This window comes from Metopolophium dirhodum, chromosome 1, assembly GCF_019925205.1.
Source record: "Metopolophium dirhodum isolate CAU chromosome 1, ASM1992520v1, whole genome shotgun sequence".
NCBI classification, from domain to species: Eukaryota; Metazoa; Arthropoda; class Insecta; order Hemiptera; family Aphididae; genus Metopolophium; species Metopolophium dirhodum.
Window position 1 is genome coordinate 116,686,483 of NC_083560.1, and position 20,469 is coordinate 116,706,951.

The window sequence follows — 20,469 nt, forward strand, 5'->3', positions numbered from 1 at the left end:
TGCGTCTACACGTTTACCAGCTATACATAAATACATAATAATTCCTTCCGAGCACTACTTACTCGATGAAGAATAAAGACTAGGTAGCTGTTTAATAAATGCACGAATAGGGTGGAGCATGGTAGTTGGGGGAGTGTAGGTTGGTGGAAACTAATACCCCTCCATCATTAACATAATTAGAACATGTGCAAATATTCATATTCCCTATTATACTACAATATAAATCGTTTACGGTTGATATCGGTGGCGCGTTCTTACTATTGGGTAGGTAGGTACCACGTTTATATGCAAACGTAATCAATGCACAAAGATAATTTTGAATAGTTAAGCGCAATAATAGAATTTTCAAGTCCCATGAGGCTGATGTGCATTAACGATATACATAATGTAAATTATGATTATACCATAAATTATAGGATTATTTTAAGTAAAATTCATAACCTACTCACCTGTAGACTGCAGTGTGTGGCGGGCGGCGGCAATGGAAGACTATAGATGCAAGCAGTCGGGACAGCAGCTGTGACCAAAATGGTGAGTGATATCTCAGCGAATATCTTTGAGCCGACTGGTTGGCCGTGCGTTGGTCAGTGCATGCGTAGGGTAAGAATTTTAGTGGGAAATATATTTTATGAACATTGCCGCATTAAGACATTTTGGACTCCGGTGCAAAAAGAAATTGGCACCCCCGTAAGGAGTCTACCCACGAGAACATAGGCATGCGCACAGGTGTGTTATGTATCAGTATCTCTCCCAGTAGCCTGTGGCTATCTGTACGACTTTTATTCATTCTAGGACTTTAATAGGACAAAAAAAATAGTACGATTGATAACTCACGCTGATGAGATATGAACAAATTTAGATAACCAGTTAAATACAATAACCACTAATAATTAAATAACTCATCACTGCCGTTGAATGTTCAAGGTCAATCGTAATAGTGTCTACAGACTACAGTCCTCGACTTGGCAAAATTAAAGTGAGGGGACTCTGTTTAATTTTAAAAAAGAGCGCCCCCATCACTTGTTAAACGTTATTGAGCCTCGTGGCTTTGCCCCCACACCCTCTAATAACCCTTTTTAAATCATATAAAAAATATTTATAAATAATCAATTAAAAAAACAAGACATTTAATTACTGTATGTACCTATTATATATATTATAGTTATTAATAATAACAAACTCAAACAGATAATAAAATAAAATAAATTAAAATTTTAGTAATAATTAGTTAATATTGTTGATTAATTAATTTATAGAACCACGGTAATGAAATAATCCATAAGACAAATTTATTATGATGGTATCTCACGCATATTAATAAAAATGTGGAATGAAAAAGCGTCCCCTGTGTTCCCCTTAAAAATAATATTAGGGGTACGCTAAAAGTTCTGAAAAAATAATTGGGGAACTCATTCTCCCTGCGTACTCCCCAAAGTCGAGTACAAGTGATAATATTTATTTCTATTCCAAGACGTTTATTTCTACTTTTACTTATAAAAAACTCAAACCTATAACTTTCTATTATTAAAAATTTGATTTTAAGTTGTAGTGATGTAATGATTTTATTTGATATTCAATAATGTAGGTGTATTATAATTTATTATTAAAAGATATTTATAAAAATATAATAAAAATACCTACTTATTTTTTTAATAATGATCTATTTGTTGAAACATATATAAACATTTTTTTGTGAAACACAAGTAGGTACAATAAGGGTAGGTACTAATAGGGATTAAAATGCCGGTAACTTTTCAGAAAAATTCAGGAAAATATTTTAGGAAAAAAACGTTTTTTTTTGGAGCTTCGGAAAATATGGAAAAATTGCAGAATATTAAAATAAAACATTTCCAAAAAAAAGTTTTCGGAATAAATTTTTGGTAAATTATAAAATTACATTTACGCTTAAAAATTAAAATAATTATATATATAACTATTGAGTTGAAACCCTTTGCGAGCTGTTGTTTAATATAGGTAATCTTCGACAGTTGTAACATATCGCATGTACACGGAACACCGGTTATAATGCGAAAGGGACGGAAGCGGGGGGACCGTAACACACTACGATTTCTGTATGAACACGTATTATTTGTTTATGTATTATCTTTTGTAAAAGGGCAGGTGGTTTATGGTTTTAAACCCTCCAACACCACCACAACCATCCTTGTGCATTGAGTTTACCTCTCTTTACCTTTTTTAATTATACAATGTGGTTGGATGTGCCGACTGAAAAATGTGGTTCAATGAGGGAGGGGTCGTCACAACGCTTTAACCCCCCCCCTCCCCCCTCTTGCTGGTCCTGTGCTTAGACGTGGTGCCGCCATCATTTATTGACAAATACAATACATGCAACCATAAATAAAACGATTAACAATTCGAGCGTTGCTCGGTACAAAAAAGAGAGGGCTTTATCCCTCTAATTTTCACCTTCGGTGTATAATAATTTTTATCTTAACTAAGTGTCAAGTTTGTAGCTAAGGTGAGGGCTGCTGGTTCTGCATCTCACTCTCTCTAGCTTCCTTTCCGGACATGATATTTTCAACCATCCGGGTTAGGTTAGTTGGCAACGTCGTTCCGCATCGTCTTCGATCAGGTCGTCCATGAAGGGCGTGCAGAGAAGGTCCACGATATAACCACTTATGGTGGCAATTTATATAAAACAACTAGATAGCTATAAAGTTACTATCTATATAAATCTATATACTATTATAGATATGTTTATATAATTGTATATATTTGTGGTTGTTTCAATCAATTTAACGATATCTCATTCGTTTAATGGTAATTAAAAATATATACCATCGCACATTATTAGAGCTCTTCCACGAGAAACATTTTGTAGTGCTCTTGTGCTCCAAAATCATTGCATGACTAGATATACATAAAATTATAATTGCTAATTATTTATCATCATTAAAGACGTATATAGAGATTTAGCGCTCTAGGTCATAATCATTTTTAGCACCCTGATAATAAACAAATACCTACTATATTTAAGAAAACACACAATAACAAAAAATAAAACTACATAATATGTATTATAAACAGTTGATATAAACAGTTATTGTTTACGATCAAGAGTAATATAAAATATACGAAATTAAATAAAAATGTAATAATATATTCATAAATCAAAGTCAGTTTTGTTGAAAAATTAGTATTTGGTTGGCAAATAAATTTATTACAGACAATATAAGATATCTGACGAGTTTAAACGTTTTTCAGTTATTTTGGATCCACAGGTACCTGAATTAATTATTTTTAGAACTGAATAAGACCAATTTGATATGGAATAACCATTCAACGATCTTGGAATTATTTTAATTTTATAATACAACTGAACACTTATCGTAGCATTAAAATACCTTAAAAATAAATGCAGTTCCTTCCAAAATATTCAAATAGGTAATAATCATACATAGGGCTGACGGTATTTTTGGTATACCATAAATATCGGTATACCGGTATTTTAAAATTATTTTGGTAAACGGTATACCGTAAAAAACCGAACTGTTTCGGTATACTGAAACCGAAATTATTCGGTATACCTAAATACCGATATGGTACGTTATACCGAAATAATAAATACAATTTAACTAGTATTGATATTTTTTACTTTTATTGTTTCACATTATATACTTTATTATATCCTATAATATATAATATTATCTATATATATAAAATTAAGTGTACATTTTGAATAAATTTTATAACTCAAGATCCACCAAACCGATTTCGATAAAAAAAATTAGAGCATATTAATATTGATATGTAGATGGTTTCTGTGAAGTTTGTACGCTGTGCGATAAGTGGTTCCGGAGTTATGGCCTCTTAAGTGCACACCTGGCGACATGGCCAAAAACAACAACAGCGTCTATATCTCGAAAATGGCTGCTCCAATCGGATAATCTCCGAAACTACTGAACCAATTATTTCACCAATAGAAAGCCACATTATTTGTGAGTGTCATAGGCTAATTTAAAAAGGGAATTGATCACCCCCGGTAGGTGCTCAAACAGGAATTTTTGTTTATTAATGGTTGCTATGGGTTATATATATATATATGTATAAATTAATGTTTGTGTGTAGATTAGACTTCTGGGAAGAAGATAGACAAATTTAAAAAGGGTTAAATTTGTTTTCTTATTTTCGTCGGATTTTAGTATGGTTATAGGTTAGGTTAGGTTTTTTTATTAATTGATTATATTAATCCACCGTAAGTGGAATTAAGTAAAAACGACAAACTGGGTATAACTTTGATACTTTAGAGTTAAATCCATACAGTTACGTACAAACAGCACGAAGTCCGCAATCTATACCACAGGTAGATTGCCTACCTGATAATATACTGCTGTGAAACAGAATTTGTATTCCAGGCAACAGAAAAGTTAAGATAAATTTTGAACACCATACACCGAATATTAAATAACGAATTGAACAAAGTTTGAGTCATATAGAGTTGGTACATTTAACAGGCAACAAAGTGCACGGGGTCAGCTATAATCTATAATATTGCCATTTGCTATTGATACTAGAAAACAGCTTTAAAACCATTCATTCGGTTTTTTACGGTATACCGTTTACCAAAATAATTTTAAAATACCAGTATACCGATAATATCGTCAGCCCTAACCGTACCATATCGGTATTTAGGTATACCAAATCATTTCGGTTTTTCGGTATACTGTTTCAAACCGGTATTGAAATCAATACCGTAATACCGAAAATTATTTTCAATACCGTCAGCCCTAATCATACATAGACCAGCCAATAGAGATCCAAAATTGGTGTTAGCTTGTAAAAAATACTAAAGTTTTGAAACTTAGCAGGAAGTTTTATGTTGGGACCCTGATTAATCAAAAACAGTTATCCTCCAAGGTCGGCTATTGTCCGCAATCTTAGATTTTATGTGAAATTTTATAGTTTTTTGCAGTGGCGGTTCTGGTAGTATTTTTTTGGTGAGGCAACCTATGTATCACCCCCCCCCCCCCCATACAAAATTAGAATTCACAATAAATCTAATTTAAAAACATAAAAAAAATCCACACAGACTTCACTTTACCCAACAACAAACATGGCCAACAAAACAATTTTTGTATATAATGACTCCCGCATAACCAAGTGTTGTTGATAAAAATTTGGATTAAATGACCTACAGAATACCTTACTTAGTTTCTTGTCAGGAGCCAAAGCTGACAAAATCGGAATAGGCTTACCCACTTTTACTAAATCATTTTTACTATCAGAATTCCATCGTCAAAACGGGGGGGCTATAATAATCCGGAAAGTATATGTCCGGACCGTATAATTCCGGAATGTATTTATCCGGACCGTATTTCGACGGAATCCAAAAAATATAAACCGTATTTTAACGGAACGTATAGTTCCGGAAAGTATATGTCCGGACCGTATAATTCCGGAACGTATTTATCCGGACCGTATTTCGACGGAATCCAAAAAGTATAAACCGTATTCTTCCGGAACGTATATGACCGGAACGTATTTGTCCGGACTCTTAAAAGGTAAAAACCGTATTCATCCGGACCGTATTTGCCCGGAACGTATTTGTCCGGAAAGTGTTGTAAATTGCCTATATTAAACCCCTTGCATAACACCAGATTACAATTAATAATCAGTTGGTGTATTTTTATGTTAAAAAAATTGTTTGTTTTGAACTGTTTTTTTCTGTTCAAAATGGTTTTTAAACAAAAAAAATTGTTTGAGTTTCAAGCAGTTCAAACAGTATATATTTTTAAACGGTTCAAAACAAAAAAAACTCAATATTACTTGGAGTTACACTGTTTTAAACATATTACGTTTTATTCGTTTTAAACAATTAACGAAATATTCAAAATAAATGTTTTGAATTTATGTTTTAAACATGTTTAAAACAAGTTGTTTAAAACTTGTTTTGTAAACATATTTGTAATTACGTAATTAAGTATTGTCGTATACTCCGATTGCTTTCGACGTACATAATAATTAAACTCACACCATGTCACACACGAATCGCGGACATTCTCCCCCCCCCCCCCCCGGTACTGTTTCGGTGTAGTAGGACATTCCCCCCTTTTTTTAAAAGTTTACTATTTAAAAATATAATATTATTATTTAGTATAAATATATTTATGCCTAATTTCAAATATTTTCATAAATATAATAAATTATTAATTAATAAATTACTTATTATTTTTTAAATTTTTATTGTTTCGAGTAAGTAGTTCAGTTAATCAAACATATACATTTATAATCTATTACATTTATGAAAATAAAAACTATTTTATATATTTTATATTTTATTTAAAAAAAAAATTTCATATTAAATAATAAAATTGAAAAAATCAAAAAATGACGTCCCTAAAGTACCGCCTTGATCCAATTTGCTAAAAGATAAGATACTACATATTGAAATCAAAGCACTCCTTCTAGTAGAAATTTTGTATACAGGATAAAAAAAATAAAATAAATAAACATCATTGTAAAACCACTAGCTTCATAGCTCCGCTCAGAGAATTTGATATAGTTATGTTATAACTTATAACTTTTATAAAAATATTTCCTAAAATACATTACTTCATTCATTGTTGATCTTAGATAACTTTTCAACTTTTAACTTTTTAAGGTTGAAAAAAATCGCCCTGGCAATGTACAAAACTACAAAATATTTGATTTAAAAAATAAACTCGGTATTTTTCAACCATTTTCGGTACCAAACTGATAACGGGCCGGGGGAGGCTGTCTATACCTACTACCTACATGATAAAATGTTCATAATAGGCAATTTAAATGTTGAAAACTTTTTTTTCTTATTATTGATCAATGAAATCTAAAATCTTGAACAATTAATACAAGGTTCTTCATAATAGTTGTTATGAAGATAAACAATGAAGATTTTAAGTTCAGATTTCTACAAAATTAGTCAATCTCAATATCACGAACATTTGCAAATCATTTTTCGGTTCAAAATGTATAAGATGTTTAATTTTTAATGTTTGGAAATTTAAAACGAGATATCTCATAAGTGGGTAATATTGTAACTAAAAAATCTAAAAAAATATAGAAGCACAGATTTTTTTATAGTTATTTTAAGTTGAAACTTGGAGAAAATTAGATGTTTAAATGAATATTAATGATATTTTTTATTTAATTATAACTCAAAAACATTATTTTTGGTGACTATTATAACTTTTACCTATAATATTATATTTTATACACACAATGAAATTGTATAATGCAATGTTTTCTGCAAAATGTAATGGCACATGGCGTGTACCCTACAAACTCCTGTTTTTTTATGAATGTACATATAATCATACATAAATCATGCATGAATCATGATATACCATTGTATGTAGGTACACAGACCTGCTCAGGACGTGTTAACGTTGGAACAATATTCTAGTTTACAGCCTTCACTTGTAAGTTAACGGTGAAAAATTTCAAAAAAATATTGTTTTCCTAAAACGCGATTTTGTTAAAAGAGCACTTAGAATTAAATTTGAGATGAATTTGAACTAAAAATGAGATGCAAGTACTTATTGCCTATAAGAAAAAAAATTGTCTTGTTTCAGGTCTAATAACACCCTAAGATCCCAAAGTAACGTAACTTTTTGTTATATATTATTATATAAATGTTTTATGATCTTCATTCTTAAATTTATTTTATTTAGTTAAAATACATATATTATGTCAACTAAAAAAATAACAAGAAGTACATATAGTAAAGTAAATGTGTTTAAAAATTAAATAAATTAAAACAGATAATTATTTTTAGGTTCTATTTAATACTTGACGATACCAGTTACATTGGTAAAAAAAAAACTTTTATACTGTAGGTACCATGGTCGTTTATTTTTATTAAAAACTATAATTTAGAACAATGCAAATATGTAGCATAAATTATAAATTTGTCGATCGCAACGTAGTGTTGTCGAAATAAACCAAGAAGACAAGATCGTGATAGCGCAAGGCAAAACGTATTAGGTACCTTTAGACAAGGTAAAAATTAAAACTAATAATTTGTGTTAAGTTATATTATTTTATTTTATTTATTATTATTAATTAGTCTAGACACATTTAATGTAACAGTTACCTAGAATGGGTATCATTTATTAATTTGAAATAGCGGATCCTTGGAAATAATAATATAATATTTAATTCCACGTAACCCGTACAATTGTAGGTCTATAAAGGTAAGTAAGCATAATGTCTAGACTCTTTTGTTTTGTTTTTATAACAATTTTAAATCAGTTATAATATTTACTTATACCTCTTATATATATAATTAATTTATATATATCAATACGGGTATATAGTTATTTATTATATTTCTTATTTTTGAGTTTTGAAATTTGTCATTCTTCATCAAGACTTCAAGGAGGATTAATGTTGGTAGTTTAAAATTTTGAATATTATAAATTATAATATTCAAAATTTATAATATTATATTTATTATATCTGCTAAAATATATACACACTTTTACAATGAACCATGATGGATACCGATATGACAATAATGGTAAAAAAAATGGAATCACGTAAGTACCTAATCACACATCATATTATAATAAAAATATACTATATATATAATATATACCGATTTTTTTTTAACCATAGTTCATTAAGCTAATACACATTATAACTATTACATTTTTTTATAAATAATTTTATGTATACATTATATATTATTTTATATTAGATTCTGAGCGGATGTGTTGATTTTACAATGATGTGTTTTTTTTATAAAATTTGTTTCCGTGTACACGATAAGTAGGTAGTTGAAATAATGCTTCGTTTTCCAACTTTGAAAGTTTTACACTAGAGTGAATCTATATTGTATAAATCAAAACAAAAACCCTTCGTAAACTTCTTGTAAAAATTGCTAAGAAAAAAAATATTAGATCATTAAGCACTATAAAGATGTGATATAATGAATTAATGCTAAGTATATTGAATTTAAGTAAACGTATTTTGTTTCAATAATTTATTTACTTGGCGAGGAATTAACAAAGTGTGATGAACAAAATAATTAAATGGCCAGTGCCGTATTTCCCAGTAAACACTTTAAGCTAGTGCTTTGGGCGGTAAATTATTTTTAATATTACATTTTTATTATTATATGTTACTAGAACTGAAAGCAATGCAACTAATTATAAAATGTTTTTAGAGCAACGAGATTGTGGTAATTTTTATTGTAAGGTGATTTTTAATTTCAAATTTGTAGAGTTTATCACCTTATAATAGCATTGCTGCGTTAGATATTTATGATTATTTTAATAATATTATTATTAATATTTATATTATTCAAAATTTTTTTTTAAGAAATAATTCCTCGCCAAGTAAATAAATTATTGAAACAAAATACGTTTACTTAAATTCAATATACTTAGCATTAATTGATATCACATCTTTATAGTGCTTAATGATCTAATATTTTTTTTTTACTTAGCCATTTTTGCACGAAGTTTACGAAGGGTTTTTGTTGTGATTTATACAATATAGATGGTTATGACCCGCCGACCGCAGACACTCGTCGTCATTTGCTCCCACCTAGGCCTCGAGCTGCATACACGAAATTGAGTGGGGGAACCGGCCGATGCGACGACGACGGCTAGCGTGATTCTGAATTTAATATAAATTTCCTTTAAAAATGCCGCACTTTTTCACGAATAACGTAAGCGCCGCCCCTAATCGAATCTATTTTTCTACTACAGATTATCCAAACAAACACAAAAAAATTAAATAAATATCACTCCATTGTAAAATCAATACATTCATTATTCCGCTTAGAATCTAAAATCTAATTATTATATAATTAAATAATTTTAAATATAACAAAATATATTGTGTATAATATGATATTATAAAATTGATATTTTAAATTAAATTATCCTTTGGTGTGCTTAAATGTGTGTGGATTGACTGTTAATACTTTTATTTTTTAACTCTCGATCCTTTTTATTATTTTGAAATACATAATAGGTACCTAATACTATATTATATTTTACAAATTTTTTTTTTGCTTTAAATTTTTAATTATTAGAAAATATAGCTTATATGAATTCTTGTAGTTCATAAATATTGTATATTGTTATTCAATAGTTATTACAAATGTAGCAAAAGTACCATGCACTTTTGTCCTGGAACCATGAAAAAGATGGCCGACGGAACAATTATAGTGATGAGGTCTCACTCTAATCATGAGCGTGAAGATGATACCCCTCAGTTAATAGATTTTTTAAAAGCAGTACTAAAAAGAAGAGCTGCTGCTGAAAATATTTTATTAAAAGAAATTTACGACGAAGAGTGCTTAAGGTAAATTTTAGAAGTTTTATTATTGAAAAATTAATTATAATTGCTTATACTTATTTATTGATTTAGGCATCCAATAGCAGCTAGCTTATATCCATGGCCTACAGCTGAATCTTTAATGCGTTTGGCCCGTAGGTCAGTAATGCCTAGATTGCCTGGGAACCTTCAGGAACTAGCATCCTTATTTGATAATGGGCATCTTCAAAGATACAATTGTTGTGACATTACGATATTTAGGAGCTGTATTCGTGACCTTGATGGTAAAACTAGCCTGATATTTGCATGTCCAGTTTTGTCACAAAGTTTTTGTGGTACTGGAATTGAGGAGCTTCGTGTAGACGCTACTTTTAAAGTGGTTCCAGTAAACATGGGCTATCAATTATTGAGCGTACATGCTATGATACAAAATTATGTAAGTATATTATACCTAAAACAAAAATTTAACTTACAATTGTTTTTATTATATTGATGTTCATTCATTTATTTATTTATCTATAGTCAATACCAATTATATTCGCACTAATGGAATCAAAGTCTAGGAATTCATATGACAGTGTATTTCGATATGTTAAAGATAATCTTTTAGCAAACATTTCTCCAAGGATTATCATAAGTGATTATGAATCTACACTTAGAGATGTTCTACAATCATATTTCCCTGAAGCTCGAACATCTGGTTGTTGGTTCCACCATAATCAAGTACCTACCTAAAAAATACAAATTTTTATTTTTATTATAATTTTGCTTAATGATTAGTATACTTAAGTTATTTATATTTAAATCTTTTTAGGCAGTTTTTAAAAATATGAAAAGTAAAGGATACTATAGGCTTGTAAATACTAATCAATTTGCACTGCAAAGCTTAAACCTTTTATTTGGCCTTCCACTGCTTCCATATCAGGATATAGAAAGAGCATTTCAATTAATTAAAATGTATGCAATCAACCATGGAGTAGCGATGCATAATTTATTTGACTATTATGAGAGGTAATTAGTTGTTAATATTTAAAAATTAATACATATTGGATTGTTGTAAAACTATTAATGTACAATGGTTTTATGTTTTTTTTCTTTGTCATAATTTTTTGGAGCAGTAAAATATTTTGATGTTCTACTTTAACTCAGTATTTAAAGGTGTTTTCTAGAAGAAAATTGGATCTAATTGGTACTTTGGGAATTAGGTCGTTAAAAGTAAAAATGCATAGTATTTTTTTATAAATATTTAAAAGGTTTTTTTTGCTATTTGTAGATATTAAAATTTTTTTTTTATTAGCATTTTTTTTTTTGTTTAGGTAGTATAAATTTAGTTTTTGGTTAAAAAGTACAGTAATAAGTAGTTCTGATTGAAATTCAAAAATCTAATAAATATGTATAGGAAAATACATTTTTTTTATACACATTTGAAGTTCAAATTTTAACGAAATTCGATATTTAAACAAAGTATATCAACTGTATTTTTTTTTTTTTTTTTAATAATTCAAAAGAAATTTTTAGTAGTAACTTGAAACTGTTATGTATATTTTGTATTTTACTATCACAGTGACTTTTATAACTTATATTTAGATTCATTTAAAGGTGAATATCTATACACTATACCCTAAACCTAATTACTTATAGTAGCTTATTAAGTAAATACTTGGTTTGTAATGTTTGTATTGTACAGTTGAATATTTGAATACCATAAATAAAACTTATTTATTATATATTTATACCTGTGTTAACTATAGGTATTGGTTGCGCCGTGTGGGAACTCAGATAATTTCAGTTCATGGACTTCCTAGGCGTACAAACAATAATATTGAAAGTTTCCACAATAAATTAAGATTAAAATTTTCAGTGACTCATCCCAATCTATGGATATTTTTAAGTATGTTAATCAATAGGATTAATTAAATACTACTTGTTTTAAAAGTTATTTTTAACGTTTGTAAACTGAAAATACTAATTATATATATGTATGGATTGTGATAAATATTTTATAATATAATTTATATTATCTAATGTATTACCAAACAAATAAGTATGCATCTTCTGATAATTTATGTTTCTGAAATTTACTTATAACATTTTTCTTATAGGTAATTTGAGTAATTTATTTAATAATTACCATGTTATAATGAGGCAGCTTGAAAATAATCTTCAACCTACTAGGAGTCTGAAGGCAAAATATTTATCACAATCCAAAAGACTTAAAAATGCCACAAGCCAATACGATGCTGGGATCAGAAGTATGTGGCAGTTCATGCAATTGACTTCGTATACCACATCAAGATATATATCTCGACATATAAATTGGATCAATGGGGTAGATCCAAATTCTGAGCCAGAAGTGGAAGCTGCTGCTGTTGTACAGCCAATTCAGGAACCACAACTGCCAATAGCTCCACAAGTGTCAACGTGCATAGTATGTTTGAATGCAAGAGCAGCAAATATTCAACAGCATATTGTTATTCCTTGTGGTCATGCATGGGTTTGCAACAATTGCATTACATCCCTTCCAGCACCAACAAGATGCCCATTATGTCGAATGGAAGAAGTCACTTTTCAAAGAATTTTCTTAAATTAAAATTTTCTATTAGTTTTAAAATATTTAATTGTTCATCAAACAAAACTACACAATATGACATACAAATTAATTGAAAAATGTTGTGATAGCTATGAAGTATTTCAAGAAACTGTTGATTTTTTCTTGGAAAACAGCCAACATCTTCTAGCATTTCCATGTACTGATCACAAAAATGACATTTTTTTATTTATAATTACTTATTATATTACCATGAGAATGAGACAATACTCACGTATATCTAATCAAAAGCGAAGTTAGAAATCACGCAAAAAAAAAAACTTTTCAAATTGATAGCAACATAGTAACTAGTAATACGCATTCATTTATTTAGAAATAATAGTGAATATAAAAAGTTTGTCGTTGATTTGAATTTTTGAATTTTTGATCGTTGTTCAGTTATCACTAGCATCCATGACGAAGTATTATTTCGTCATGGTAACCACTAAATAAAACCTTATCAAATTGTTATAAAATGTTTATAACATTATAACACCTTTATTCGTGCAATAAAATGCATTTTTGAAAAAATGTCAGTTAACACATTTGTCCATTGACCCCTTCAATTAAGAATAGTTTATCACCTATAATATTATTTTTTTTCATATTTTTATTCAAGTTGCAGTACACAATAATAATATGACATGTCTGTGTTGCAATCAGTATTTTCGATCAGTTATTATCGGGCATATACTTTCCGGAACTATACGTTTCGTTAAAAAATGCGCGTTGTTGTCCTGTTAATTAGGTATTTAGGAATATTGGAAAATTAAAATATAATGTATTAATTGTTATTATACGAATATTAACATGATAAGACGTTATAATAATAATAATATGTACCTAAGTATTAGCCATTAAGGCTTTAAAAAATTAAAGTCCCAAGCTAATAATACATAGTTAGCTATTATACATGTTTAATATTTTAAAATATATTACAATTTTCTACTATTTTTTGAACCATCAAAATAACTAAACTGGATTCTTTTTATTTAATGCAATACCTATCAATAAGAATTTATTTATACCTATTTAAGATACAATTAAAATGAATATAAAACCCTTTTGGTTATTAATAAATAATAATATAAATATACAATTGTTGTAGGTACTTATGATACTATGCATTTTTTGACTACATCATCCTATTTTATTATAACATCATATAATATATTCATATTATATTATATCAATGTAATGGTTAATGGTTATGATGATTTAATAAATAAATAATATATATTGTTGGAAAAATTAACTGCATGTGCCAATTAAACAGGAACTTCATAAATTAATGAATTAAACAGATTGCCTGTTTAAACTATTTGAAAAAATATCCATCGAGCTCTCATAATATGGTATGTAATATGGTAATTTGTTAATGTATCTGCATCTTATTTTTAAGCTCCAAATTATATAGTTCTGAAGCGTACTGAATGGTCCACAATGTTCGAAAGTTTACTTTCTTAAAAACAAATTACGCGTTCATCCTGGAGTGATCATACGACATACGTTTTAATTATTATTTAATTCAACTCTGTGAAGGTACTAAATGTTTTTAAAAAAGTTGTTTTTTTAAATATCCAATGATTATAAAAATTCGTCAAGTATTTAACAGCTTTACTGTGTAGTAGGTATCAAATGTGTCTCATCATTGAATATTTGAGTATATAACTGTAATGGATGTGTTAAATTTAAAGCACACGACAAGAAATTATTCTGAGTGAAGACTGTCTAACTTTTTGGTAGATACCTAACCTAAGTTACAGAGAAATAATTTTAATTACAAACAGATTTAAATAAAAAACTCACATTTTTGTAAAGTAAATTCATATTCATCGCTCCATTGACCACTAATAGAATAATAAAAAATATATTGTATTATGGGTATTATTTATTTTTATTTATACAAAATTTATTATAATATAATATGACCAAATTATGATCACATATTATCTTTGTAATAAATAAAAATGAACACTGGCAATAAAGATCTAGCAATAAAGTTCTCAACTTTCTTTTTCAGGGGTTTCAAATAGGCAATTTACAATACTTTCCGTAAATATACGGTCCGGATAAATACGTTCCGGGCAAATACGGTTTATTAGTCTTTTTTAATTCCGGAGGTATACGTTCCGGCCAAATACGGTTTTTAACTTTTGGATTCCGGCAATATACGTTCCGGAATTATACAGTCCGGATAAATACGTTCCGGGAAAATACGGTTTAGTATTTTTTTTAATTCCGGAGGTATACGTTCCGGCCAAATACGGTTTTTCACTTTTGGATTCCGGCGATATACGTTCCTGATTTATACTGTCCAGAATTTATACGTTCCGCCCATTTATTTTCCGGATTAATACGGCCTCCCAACATAACTACCACGTCTGTCACTGGATACGTCATAACTCCAACAGTAATTAATTTAATAATGTTTATTACAAAAAACTGCAGCACTCGCACATATATTTTAACGTAGACGTTAAGACGAACCGGAATCACCGAAAAAGTGTAAAGGCGCGTTTACACATGAGCAAAAACACGGTCGAGCCGTAGTGACCGCGAGCAAAACATGAGCACTGAGCGCATTGTGTAAACACTATAGGCGAGCTGGCCGGAGCCGCTCTAACTGGCTCAAAATTATTCGCAAAAATTAAATTCAGTCGACAGTTGTTCATTTTCGACTTAAACGTCGACATTTGTTCATCATCGACTTTAACTTCCACATTTCACATTCAGTTTTTTTGTACTCAGTTACCAATAAGTTTTATTAAAAATGGTCAATAACGAACTTGTAAAAAGACGCACAGTCATCGCAGGTGCCACATTCATAATTTTGAAGTCACTTATCAAAAAAAAACAAAAAAAAACAACAAAAAAGACGTTGGTGGATCACTCAATTGTTTAAGAACAGGGATGAACATGGTGGACTAAATTTAATCAATGATTTGCTGTTTCAAGAGAGTGGACAGTTTGAAAATTTCGTTCGCATGGCTTATTCTGACTTCAAGTACTTAGTTTCATTGATTCGTCCGCAAGTAGAAAAACAAACCACGCATTGGAGGAAACCTATAAGTGTAGAGGAAAGATTAGCCGTGACTTTACGTTTTCTGGCCACCGGGGATTCGTATACTAGTCTACAATACACATTTAAAATCTCAAAGTCTACAATATCTAGTATCATACCAGAAGTATGCAGTGCATTAACAAGCGTATTGTCAGACATGATCAAGGTAAGAATAAAATGTAGGTAATTATACTTAGTCTTAAATATCTATAGGACAAAGGACAAAAAACTCTAAAAAAATCCCTAAAGATGCACTAAATGATTATTTATTATAATGATTATTATAATGATGTTTTTTTTAAAACTAATTACCATCCTGTAACTTAAGTAATATATTATGATGTTATTTAATTAAAAAATGTACAAAAACTTACTTATTTTAATGATAGGTATAGTATGCAAAAGTATATAGGTTAATAAACTACATTTTAGAAGGGCCTTGATAATGCAATTCAGGTGTAGTTAATAAAGATGTAGTTGCAGATGTAGATTCTGGTGTGGCTGTTTGTGGAAAAGTGTATGAAGGGTTAAAATTGTTTGAAAAATGTTGAACTTGGGGACCGGATAAAGTTGAAAAAGATTCACATGTCGATTCTGGTGGTGAAGTCTGAGGAAAAGTATACCGAGTGTGTAGGTTGTTATCTTGAGAAGAATTTGCAGGAACCACCAGACCAGGTACGGCTGATAAAGGAACCCGAGTCAATGAAGGATAATATGAGTTAATATTATAATGAGGATGTTGAGTAGTATCTATTTCATATTTTCCAAGATCAGCATCAAGTAATAATTTATTTATGTCATGTTCGAGAAGCATTCTTGTTCTTTCTGTATATTTTTTAAATTTACTGGAAAGGTAATTGCAATATAAATCGCTCCCGTCCATTTCTTTTATTGGCTCTTCTATTGTTTTTTTTAATATCTGTAAAGCCTCTTCAATCCGTGCATCATCTCTTGATATTTTTTTTTTTTTTGATTTATTTGAAACATAATATTCATTTGACACGTTTTGTATGTCCTCAACTACAATGTCCTCGTGATCTTGTTCAGAGATGGCTTCAGATATATTCATAACATCCATTTCATTATTTTCAACATTAATTGCAGCTTCGCGGATACTCTGTAAGTGTTAAGTTAAAAAACACGTATAAAATTCTATACTTTTATGGTATATGTTATAATTATTTGATTTTATACTTATTTTATAAATATAAAGGTACATTATATAATATATTATATAAATAGCCCATGAATGCACATTTGAACTTATTAAAAATGTATTTGACTTTCAGGTAAACATTTTACTAAAAGTAGAATTTTGTAGTAAATATTCAAATTTTAGATACAAAACAAATTTTTTTATTAATTTCTAATTCAAAATGTATTGCAATTTTTCGTTATTTTGACGAATTTGGTCAGGTGCTAATTATAAACTATTGTAAATTTAAGAGTTCAACTTTTTTTTTAATTACACCAATAACAACTTATTACCCTTAATAATGTTAATTATTTTTATACTCGGTTATAGAAAATTATTATAAATGTAACCCATACAACTTTGTGTTAGGGACATTTTGTAACCTCCCCACCCCAAAAAAAAAAAAAATGAAAATAGTACGCTATTACAATACTATGAGCTATTTAATGAACGAAGTCCCCTGTTTTTATTTTTTAATAATGTTTAAAATTTTTTTTTAGATGCCATCTAATAAAGATGAATGGAAAAATGTTTCTGTAGCCTTCGATGAAAATTGGAATTTTCCACATTGTTTGGGTTCTATTGATGGGAAACATATAGTCTTACAAGCACCAATTAATAGTGGCAGCGAGTTCTATAACTATAAGTCATTTTTTAGTATAGTTTTATTCGCCTTAGTAGACGCAAATTACAATTTCTTATTTGTGGACATTGGGTGTCAAGGTCGAATTTCTGACGGTGGATTATTTAAAAATACTGAACTCTGTAAAAGAATGCAAAATAAATCTTTAAATTTACCCGATCAAGAACCCTTGCATGGTAGAGATATACCAATACCGTATGTATTTGTTGGTGACAAAGCTTTTCCACTAGGCGAAAACCTTATGAAACCATATACTGGTAACCATCCTAAAGGCTCAATTAAAAGAATATTTAATTACAGACTCAGTAGGGCAAGAAGAGTAGTTGAAAATGCGTTTGGGATTGTATCATCAGTTTTCAGGTGTTTGCGAAAACCATTATTATTACAACCCGAAACGGCAGAAATTATAGTTATGGCAATCGTCCACCTCCACAATTTTTTAAGAAAAAGCGTAGCGTCAAAAAATATTTACTCGCCACCGGGTACTTTTGATTTTGAAGAGAACGGTGAAATTATGTCAGGTAACTGGAGATTGAATGAAGATGGGATGACGTCAATGTTACCCATAAGAAATGTACCACGAAGAAATACAACCACAGTAGAAGAAATCAGGAATGAGTTGGCTAATTTTTTTATGTCAAATGGTAAAGTGACATGGCAAGATGATTATGCCTAATATTTACATCAATTTTATAATATTTAAGAATTTTATACGATAAAAACTATTTATATAAAATAATGTATTTTAAAGTTTTAAAAAGTGTATTTGTTTTTTTTTTGTTTTAATTAAAAATTTTAGTTATATAGGTACCTACTTAACTGTTTAATTTTGTATATGGACAATTATAATGAGATAGATTATTTTGGATTTACTGATGGATTTTATTGTTGTGCACCTTATACTGGATTCAGATCATAATATAATAGTTCAGACAATTTTCTGTATACGTAATTAATACAATAATACGTAACTATGTTTTACTATTGGTTTTACATTGATGTGTTTTTTTTAGATTTTTTTATTTTTTTATTTTTGTGTCCGTGTAGACTATAAGTAGTCGAAATAATTATTCAATTTTCCACTTCAGTATCTTGTTCGAAACTGAAAGTGAATATTGTTGGTGCATTGAGGAGGTCAAAATTTAAAATTCCCAGTAATTTTCAAAAGCACCGTGAAAAACAAAAGAAAAATTAAGAAAAAACGGGAATTTTTACCCAAATTTGATTTTGGTTTTTGGTGAAACTTTAAAACAAATAACCGTAGATACATGAAATTTTCACTGAATGTTTAATATTCAAAATACATAGGCACAATTTTTTTTTATAAGTGATTAAAGTTCTAATTTTCACAAAATTTAATAATTATTTTGTAGTTAAAAATTTATAAAATGTTCAACTTTTATATCTAAGAATAGAAAATCTAGAACAAGGTTCCACATAAATATGTTATATATAAAATACTTTATTCACAATAATATCATCAAACATACTTAGTAATATCATAGGCTGACTGACCGTTTTCGCCCAAAATCGTTTTTATTATACAATGATATATCATTGAATTCAAATTTAACACCATCCATCACAGTGACCCACTTGTAACCTACAAACTGTAGTTCAGAGCGACCACCTTTTTTGTAAATCATTTTATTAAATTATCCATTATTAAAAATGTCCCCCTCCAAAAAAAAAAAATACTGTACCAACTCGAAGTTTATACAACTTTGTCAGGAAAACTTTATAAAACAAAATAATAATAATTAATAATAATTACATTTTATATTATTACTTTATTCCAAATATAAATTAATTAATTGACTTAAATTTTATATTGTAAATGAAAAAATCTCTATACTTAACTTTTGGTGATCTCAGACCCCCCTGGAGGAAGACTTTTAGAAATCGCGGACCCTCTACCAATTTTCTTTTGAATACCATTTTTTTTACAAAATATCTCTTCTTATCATAGTCAATATTTTAATACTTATATCTTATATTACTTACAAGTACTAAGTAGGTAGCTAATTATTTGTTCAATATTCAACATTAACTTTAAACTCACGTTTATGGTTTTCCTTGGTTCGTCTTTATCATTTAAAAACTGCATATGTTCGTATCCAAACCATTTCGATTTATATATTTCATCTCGGCCTAGATTTATTAACAATTTACGAATGATAAAATAATGTAAAATAAATAAAATATTGCTTTGGAAATGATCCAACAATTATAATAAATTATGATATAGAGCACGTATTTATAAAACATTTATTATTACCTTTTCCTGTGCGCATAGAGTTCTTTGTTTTAGATTTCTCGCGTCGAAATGATCCATTAAGACTGTTCATTTTTTTTCTAACAATGTCTTCATCTTCATCCATTTGATTTGCAATACTCAACCATGCATCATTTTTTAAATTTTTATTAAAATGTTGAGCATTTTGAGCATCCCATAATATGGGATTTTGTTCGTATAACTGTATTAGTTGTAAGTACTTTTCGCGATCCCAATCAGAAATTGGCTTCGACATTTTAAACACTAACGTTGGATCACTCGATAAATGTGCGCTAAAAGTTTCGTCAGACCACTGTACTGTTACAGGATTGAAACTATACTAAATTAATAAAATCTTGACGATTTTACGACAAATGAAAATAAAACTGATCACAATACACTGGACAATTATTTTAAA

General features: G+C 28.9%; 3 protein-coding genes across 3 annotated transcripts; 2 read left to right on the forward strand and 1 right to left on the reverse strand.

Annotated features, from left to right (window-relative positions):
• Positions 1–10,243: 10,243 nt before the first annotated feature.
• Positions 10,244–12,947, forward strand: LOC132935769 (uncharacterized). The gene is made up of 6 exons (XM_061002382.1): positions 10,244–10,314; positions 10,381–10,723; positions 10,810–11,010; positions 11,102–11,298; positions 12,039–12,178; positions 12,390–12,947. Exons 2-6 carry the CDS (start codon positions 10,430–10,432, stop codon positions 12,875–12,877), a joined length of 1,320 nt encoding a protein of 439 aa, XP_060858365.1. The 5' UTR covers positions 10,244–10,314; positions 10,381–10,429; the 3' UTR covers positions 12,878–12,947.
• A 4,040-nt stretch (positions 12,948–16,987) lies between these two features.
• Positions 16,988–18,452, forward strand: LOC132952904 (uncharacterized). Its single transcript, XM_061025408.1, has 3 exons — positions 16,988–17,057; positions 17,181–17,227; positions 17,634–18,452. The coding sequence occupies exons 1-3, from the start codon at positions 16,988–16,990 to the stop codon at positions 18,450–18,452; spliced, it is 936 nt and encodes a 311-aa protein (XP_060881391.1).
• Positions 18,453–19,181: 729 nt separating this feature from the next.
• On the reverse strand, positions 19,182–20,307 carry LOC132952911 (uncharacterized). The gene is made up of 3 exons (XM_061025421.1): positions 20,055–20,307; positions 19,839–19,927; positions 19,182–19,196 (listed from the first exon to the last, which is right to left on the reverse strand). Exons 1-3 carry the CDS (start codon positions 20,305–20,307, stop codon positions 19,182–19,184), a joined length of 357 nt encoding a protein of 118 aa, XP_060881404.1.
• Positions 20,308–20,469: the final 162 nt, after the last annotated feature.

What these genes read in the sequence shown, in the direction of transcription:
- LOC132935769 (XM_061002382.1), top strand. Translation starts at nt 10,430, where the DNA reads ATGCGTTTGGCCCGTAGGTCAGTAATGCCTAGATTGCCTGGGAACCTT. An exon ending in GTTGGTTCCACCATAATCAA is followed by an intron (nt 11,011 to 11,101) that starts GTACCTACCTAA and finishes AAATCTTTTTAG; the next exon opens with GCAGTTTTTAAAAATATGAA. An exon ending in CAATCTATGGATATTTTTAA is followed by an intron (nt 12,179 to 12,389) that starts GTATGTTAATCA and finishes TTTTTCTTATAG; the next exon opens with GTAATTTGAGTAATTTATTT.
- LOC132952911 (XM_061025421.1), bottom strand. Translation starts at nt 20,307, where the DNA reads ATGTCGAAGCCAATTTCTGATTGGGATCGCGAAAAGTACTTACAACTA. An exon ending in CTCTATGCGCACAGGAAAAG is followed by an intron (nt 19,928 to 20,054) that starts GTAATAATAAAT and finishes TAATAAATCTAG; the next exon opens with GCCGAGATGAAATATATAAA.
- LOC132952904 (XM_061025408.1), top strand. Translation starts at nt 16,988, where the DNA reads ATGGCTTCAGATATATTCATAACATCCATTTCATTATTTTCAACATTA. An exon ending in TGCAGCTTCGCGGATACTCT is followed by an intron (nt 17,058 to 17,180) that starts GTAAGTGTTAAG and finishes TTATATAAATAG; the next exon opens with CCCATGAATGCACATTTGAA. An exon ending in AAAATGTATTTGACTTTCAG is followed by an intron (nt 17,228 to 17,633) that starts GTAAACATTTTA and finishes ATTTTTTTTTAG; the next exon opens with ATGCCATCTAATAAAGATGA.